The following is a 7,297-nucleotide window of genomic DNA, read 5'->3' as shown; positions in this document are numbered from 1 at the left end:
ATCTGGATTATGAAGAAATGGGCTCTATTTATAGGAAAAATGGAGCAACGGATGGTTGAGATTGAACAATCTCAACAAGGGTCAGGATTGAATGATTTCAAATCCATGTGAGGGCTTTCAACCCAATCCCAGGATGACAAGTGTCAATGTGAGATAGGTTGAGAGGAGAGGGAATAAGCATTAAATGCTTGATATGACTTTGGAAGTTAAAGTCAAGGTTGGTTGAATGAATAAACTCTTTATTCAAAGAATAAAGCTTTTATCCAATGGATAAACTCTTGTGCAAATGTGAAATGGATGAATATGGTCAAAACAATAAATGTTTGGGGGAACAAGTTTGAAATAACCATAAATGGTTATGTAAGAGCCATAAATGGTCATGTAAGAGCCATTAGTGGTCTTGGAAGACTTTGGGGGTTAATTTGTTGAACACACAAAGCATTAAATGCTTTTCAAAGACTTTGGAGTCTTTGAGAAGTGACTCCATTTTGCTTAGGAATGTGACAATAATTAGGGGATGGATTAGGCTAATTAGGAAGAGGTTAGAAGAATCTAGAAGGGGATTAGATTTTGCAAGTGGATTTGGTGGGTGAGGGAAATTAGGATTTTATTAAAATAAAAATTCATTTATTTCAATAAATGTGTGCAAGTTGCATTTGTAGGAAAATGCAAGTGGGGTGGGGATAATGATTTAAATAAATGTTTTATTTAATTTATTTAAAAGAGGAAAAGGGGATTTAATTAAATAAATAGATTTTATTTATTTAATTGATTTGTATTTGGTTTAATGAATGAATTAAAATAAATTGAATAATTTATTTAATTAATAGAAGAATGTTTGGAGATGAATTAATTAAATATTTATTTAATTAACTGATGGCTAGTGGATTTTTAATCAAATAAATAACGTTTATTTATTTAATTAAGCTAGACAGATTTATTATTATTATTATTATTATTATTATTATTATTATCAAAAACCTATTCTAAGGCTTATGGACACCTTAAATTATTCTTCATACATTCAATGATTCATGTGTTTAACTTTGGGATCCACTTTCTTAATTATGTTTAGATGTTTTTCACCAATACCTCAACTTGCATTACCATTAATGGGCAACAAATGTATCGATGTTCAATCTCAAACCCAATAAATGTATCGATGAGATTTAAGGCTTAGACAAAACCTAATGAAAATATGTGATTGTATGCATATCCAAAATTTAAGTTGTCTTAATACAAAAAACCATGGAGATATTGATCTTGTACATTATGCCATAAACCACCACTTTAACATACTTAATAAACCTATCTTAGATGAACACAAAACATCAAGCAAATGAACATTACTTCATCATAAGATAGAAACAATAAAGAAGTATAAATCAACAACACAAGAAGAACATCTCACAAAATATGATTTACGTGGAGAAACACTTTCAAGTAAAAACTCCACCAAGAAGAAAGGTATATGCTTGTATTATCTCCATGAAATAGAGATTACATAAAATACTTCCCGCCTTCTCCTCTTCAACCTTCAATCCAACAACGCCTGTGTACAAAAATGAACTCTTGAATAAAATGTCTCCATCTCAAGCCCTTAATATATAGACTTATGGAGGCCCAAAATACTACTATAAAATATTATAATGGATCAAAACAATGTTCCAAAATACCATGGTAAAAATCCATACGAATTACTGTAAAAACCATCATGATATAACCCAAAATATCCACTTATAGATTCTCTTACAATTGTCATAAGGCATTTCTCATGCATGGGCGCCTAGGGACCAAAATAGCAATATTTTGTCAAAGGTATCGTCATAGAATCTTATGACACTTGCCATAACTATCATAGGTTCTTTTATAACATCTTACATGGTTCCAACAACCCAAAATCAAAGATTCCAAAGGGGATGCCTAGGTATTTTGTCCTTTTCCTATAGTCCAAATAGTAACTGGAACTCCATCTTTACATGAGTTATTTTACATCTATTGGTAAATAAGTTTCATCCCTTATGGGTAAATTACAAATAACATTAGGAAGAATAATTACAAGAATTTACAAGGTTGATGGCACCTAAATCCTAATAATTTTTTGCCGGTTCAAGTATTCAATGGCAAAAGACCCAATGCTAGATGCAATCCTTTCATCCTAAACCTAGTTGGTTAAAATATTTTTTAGTTGGAAATGGATTGATCAAGGGATTTTTTATTTATGTGTGAGCATTTCCTTCACTTTTTCGAGCTAATTTGCTATCTTGTAGTAAGTTGTCATTACCAAAACTAAAAAAAAGTTGGGCTATTGGATCACCGAGGCTCTTTCTTTGGCTGAAAAATTCTAGGTTTTTAAAAAAAATTTGGTTGCTACTCATATTTATCACTCCTCTTGTTAGGTTCCTTTTGAGACCTCTTATTTAAAAAATGAAAAGTTTCATAGGTAATTTCTTTGGGATTCTATTGACAGGAATAATGGATTTCATTGTATTGCTTGGGAGTTCTATTATATCTCTCATGATGCTAGTGGGTTAGGATTACTCTTGATCCATTTTCAAGGCATTACTCTTTGTGCTAAATGGATCATCAAGGTTCTAGAAGGGAATGATGCTTGGGAAATTCTCATTAAGACGTGTACTACATTAGGAGTGCCTATTAAGTGACTAGCTTGAAAAGGACTTAAAATTTATTTTCTCCTAACCATGAGGGAGCCAATCTATATATAAGACACATGCGTTATTAACAACATTTGGAAGCAATAAGAGTCATTCAAGCCTTAGCTTCTCTAGCTTGATAATGAATTTCACAATGGACTTTCAATTAATCAATAGTTTATTTAGTGGCCTATGGTTCTATCCAATCAATATCGTCCTCTTAATAAAGACCATTGGGTTCATGCTTTGAAATTCTTTAACAAAAGAATTAAATTTTTTGTAGATCTCCTTAATAGAGCTACCAAGAATTTTCTCTCATAGTCTAAAGCTCGATTCATGGGTGCAAGCGTGGTCATAGTGAATTGTCCAAACAATTTTCCTCACTTGGAGTCTTAAGGCTCTAGAGATCGTGAAGCTCATAGGTAGTGTTAACCTTCTTGATCACTTTTTGCCTCTTCTTGTGGGTATGTAGCTCTTGGTTAGCTAGATTTCGACAAGTTTCCTCACTTGGAATCTTAAGGCTCTAAAAACTGTGAAGCCCACAAGTAGTGTTGACCTTCTTGATCACATTTCGCCTCTTCTCATGGGTATGAGGCTCTTAGATATTTCTCTTATTCATGCTCAAAAACTTGTAGATGAAGACCAAGGTGAGGAGGGCGTGCTCACAAATTGGAAGCCTATTCATGATAGTTCCATCCTTGCTAATACTAGAAGTAAAGGTAAGATACTCATGATCCCCATGTTATCAGTACTCTCTCATTGCTTGGCAACTTTAATATTTCTTGATGTTTGAATTATTTTCATATTTTTATTTTCAACTTGATTTCACATAAACTATAAAGATATACCTATTAAAACTCATTCTTCATAATATATTTTCTCTTTTAAATTTTAAAAAGAATAGAATTTTTTTATACAAAATTGTTAGTCAACACTGCTACTATTTTAGATTTTAAATGAGAGAGGAAAGAACTTAAATAAAAGTAGAGTACGCCACTTCATTAATTGGCATCTTGAAAAATAAATGATATTTTCGACACCGAGCCAGGCAAACAGGACGGTGAAAACGACAAAGAATCCTTGCTTTTGTATCACAACCTTAACGTGTACGCACAATTGCACGCGTCACACCAGGGGGCTATTATTCTTATCCCCCAGCCATCTTAAATTGAAAGAAAGATTCTGTATTTATGCATTAATTCTGATGATGGTGGTACTGGTCACCGTCCATCTGTATACTTCTCTCAGAAATCCGGTTTGTAACAGCCGCATGAAATGAAGGTGGGCCCAATCGAATGGCATTTATGTAGTTGACAGGGCTGTGAGCCGAGATGCCCGGTAAAACAATCCCCATGCATCTAAATACTATTCCACACCACCCTTCTCTGAAATCATTTCCCTTTGTATATCTAATCATGAAGCTCTGTATAAGTTCCCATATTGCGTTTATGCAATTTGGAATGTAGTATAAGAGAGAAAAATTTCTGTTGGGTTCTTCCTTCAATGTCTGTCAAGGCAGAGGAAGGGATATTAGTTGGTATGTAACAAAAATTGTTTCAGTGAGATTATAGAGTGAGATTAGATTTCTATAGTCTATCAGGGTTGTTTTTGTCTTCTGTATTTCAATTGTATAAATTTTTTTGCATCAATATTTTTGATCATATTCAATGATCTACTATCAGAATGAGAGAACTGTAAGACGAGAACGAGTGAAATTGCAAACCAAGAAAGGATAAATAGGAGTCTTCAATATGGACTCATTCTCATGATGATTGAATATGATCCAAAATATTGATGCAAAAAAATTTACACATGAATTGAAATCCAGAAAACAAAAACAACAAAAATTGTTTTCCTCCAACCTTTCTAAATTTGCAGAAACTATATATTACAGAAGCTATTGTAGAAAGAAATAAAAATTGCGAGCTGAGAGAATTAAGGAAAATGTACTTTCTGTTTGTAGCAGCTACTGTAGTAGATGCATGCTCCAAAATGCTTGAACAGGAACATTTTATTATCGTATGGCAACCTGGGAATCAGGTCATTGCTGTAGACTACTCGGTAGTACCTGGGTTCAGGTTCGTTGATGTTTTTATTCATGTATTTTCCCATCTGTTCATCACCAACTCTTGGTTGCCCAAATGTATAAACTGCCAACAGCTTTTCCAAGAGCTTTTTCCGGTTATGCAGAAGTAGTATTGTAGGAAACATTACTGCAAGAGCACCACCCAGACTGTGCCCTGTGACAATATACTTGGCATCCTTGTGTTGCTCCAGCAATTTTTCTAATCTTTCTCTAATGGCATAGTAAGCCAGAGGCTTTTCATGGTCTTCTGGGACATTGTCTGGCAACCCATCGCTTGTATTGGGTTTTAGATGAAATTGGGCAACTTGTTTATTGGAACGATTTGCTAAGCCCATTGCTTCAAGAAATCCAAGATGAGTTCTCCCTATTGGTTCCATTTTATACAAAGAGATGTCGAAGTCAGTGCTCCAGTCGATTGCATCGAATGGTTCTGTGCCTCTGAATGCAATCACCACCAGTTCTGCATTTTCTGCTTTATCACAGAATATGAAGGCATGGGTGGATTTTTTTTTCAAGAATTCTGCAGATCAATAAATCTCAATTACTCCAATGAATACAAAATGGATGACAAAAATATGTTAGGAATTCTATTCAAAACATATTTCTCAAAACCAACAGGACTGTTTTTCTATGATTCTAATGAAAACCCAAATACATTCTTTACTGTGTAAAAGATTTTATATTCTTCAATCTGAAAGTCAGGATTTTTCAGCCATAGTTGGAGAAAAAAGCATGAAAATGAACGGACGATTTCTTACGATTCCAGCAGCTGAAGAACTCCACGAAATGCATCTGTGAAAAAACAGTCATAAGATCTACATCAATGATCACACAACAAACAAAATTTGAAAATCTCGAGTATAAATATGTAACACTTGAAACTGTAAATACCTTCCAGTGATTGGTGACCACATTCTTGATAAGAGACTCATTTTCATATGCCAATTTTGAAGCCATTATACAGATATCTGCGCAATATCTGCTTCCCGATTTGATAATCTTTTCGGCACTATGGTCTAAATCCAGACGGCCATCCAAGTATCCAATGGCGCTGATGAAGTTTTCTGTGCCCCTCTTGGGTTTTATCACGCCATCCCCTGATCAAACAAGTCCTTTAAAAACCAAAACAAAAGCAAACAAACTATATTTTACGATTCCCCCACCATAAACATTTGGCACATTCTTTACGCTGAGTGCACAGAGAAATTCTCTCTGCACATTGAAACCTAATTGAACAATACAATTCATCCCAAAAGAATATTGTACTTCAAATATTCTGTAAACAAAGCACTCTAAAATTGAAGACAAACCTTTTAGAACCTTGCAAATTAGTCCTGTAAATCCTCCATTGTCCGATAAAAGATTCAACATAAACTCAATGCAAAATCCAACCCAGGCCATGGGCTTAGCCACAGAATGGAAAAGTTTTAATACAAGAATGGAAATTTTGATAATCCATTTATTCTGGTCTCTGTGACGAGGCCTAAAATGCTCAGAATACTCTACGAAGTCATGCTCATTTCCGGCCAGGAAAAGAGAACGGAGGAGCTGTAGAGTTCCTCCATTCTCAGGATGTAAAATGAGGCATTCATCACACATCTTGGTGGCCCTGAATAAATTTGGAAAATTGGGAGTAAACCAGCACATAATATGGGCATTCATAACTGGTTCCGGGCATTTAAAATCCTCAGTCTTTGCCTTCTTTTCTCATGACAAACGGTCGCCTTCCTTAGTGTTTTTCTTACAGTTAGAAGTTTGTTGGCTCACCGATGTCTTCAGGAAGGCTGAGACGTCACATCTACGGTGTCTGTTCATTTCCACATCAATGGATTGAGTTCTCACCGTTGATGGTGAGCAAATTCTTTCTCACTTCCCCATGAAAACTGGCAACATCGACCAGAAAGTCGGAATGTTTTCGTAGAACTCGCCACAAGCATGTTTCTTGAAATTTTCTTGAAGAATCAGTTTCGTTTCTTGAAAGTATTTACTTTCTGGTATATTTATAGTAAAAAATGTTTAAATATATAGTTTTATGACTTTTACAGCCAAGTGCCACCTACCCTTATCTAGATTTAATCTCTAGCCGATGGTATTCGTCTTTGTCCTTGCAAATCCTATCAAATTTGACTTTAAGCACCATGAAAGGGGTTCTTTAATTATTATATTCGTTTGGGTGTATGTTTTTGATGTATTAGTGTACAATTTGTTGTTTGAGTAGGTATGTTTATTGATGATTACTATGAATTTATGTGATTGTTTTGAGTGGAGAATCTTTTTTATTTAGGTTGTCTATTTTAAATTAGACAAGCAATCATATTTCATATGTGTAATAGTAATTTAAGTATATTTGTTTATTTTCACAATCTTTTGGATTCTATTTTTTTTGTGTTAATTCTAAACTTTTGGTTTATCATATTAGAACATGAATTTGTTGAAGCAACTTACTTTCTTATTGTTTAGAGCTCTTATAAATGTAAGGATGATGCAATTATTAGATGTTATTATGATGTAATGATTAAACGTTGTACTGATTGCCTAGATAATTAGGAAACATAAT

General features: G+C 34.0%; 1 protein-coding gene across 1 annotated transcript; it reads right to left on the bottom strand.

Moving 5' to 3' along the window:
- Window positions 1-3,587: 3,587 nt before the first annotated feature.
- Window positions 3,588-6,693, bottom strand: LOC131061415 (triacylglycerol lipase OBL1). The gene is made up of 5 exons (XM_057995064.2): window positions 6,051-6,693; window positions 5,632-5,837; window positions 5,499-5,532; window positions 4,605-5,260; window positions 3,588-4,161 (listed from the first exon to the last, which is right to left on the bottom strand). Exons 1-5 carry the CDS (start codon window positions 6,400-6,402, stop codon window positions 3,850-3,852), a joined length of 1,560 nt encoding a protein of 519 aa, XP_057851047.2. The 5' UTR covers window positions 6,403-6,693; the 3' UTR covers window positions 3,588-3,849.
- Between the last annotated feature and the right edge of the window lie 604 nt (window positions 6,694-7,297).

Source organism: Cryptomeria japonica, chromosome 2, assembly GCF_030272615.1.
Source record: "Cryptomeria japonica chromosome 2, Sugi_1.0, whole genome shotgun sequence".
NCBI classification, from domain to species: domain Eukaryota; kingdom Viridiplantae; phylum Streptophyta; class Pinopsida; order Cupressales; family Cupressaceae; genus Cryptomeria; species Cryptomeria japonica.
Note: the sequence above shows the minus strand (reverse complement) of the source record. Positions and strands in the feature narration are given on the sequence as shown.

What these genes read in the sequence shown, in the direction of transcription:
- LOC131061415 (XM_057995064.2), bottom strand. Translation starts at nt 6,402, where the DNA reads ATGAATGCCCATATTATGTGCTGGTTTACTCCCAATTTTCCAAATTTA. An exon ending in AATTTGCAAGGTTCTAAAAG is followed by an intron (nt 5,838 to 6,050) that starts GTTTGTCTTCAA and finishes TTGTTTGATCAG; the next exon opens with GGGATGGCGTGATAAAACCC. An exon ending in TGGTCACCAATCACTGGAAG is followed by an intron (nt 5,533 to 5,631) that starts GTATTTACAGTT and finishes GTTTTTTCACAG; the next exon opens with ATGCATTTCGTGGAGTTCTT.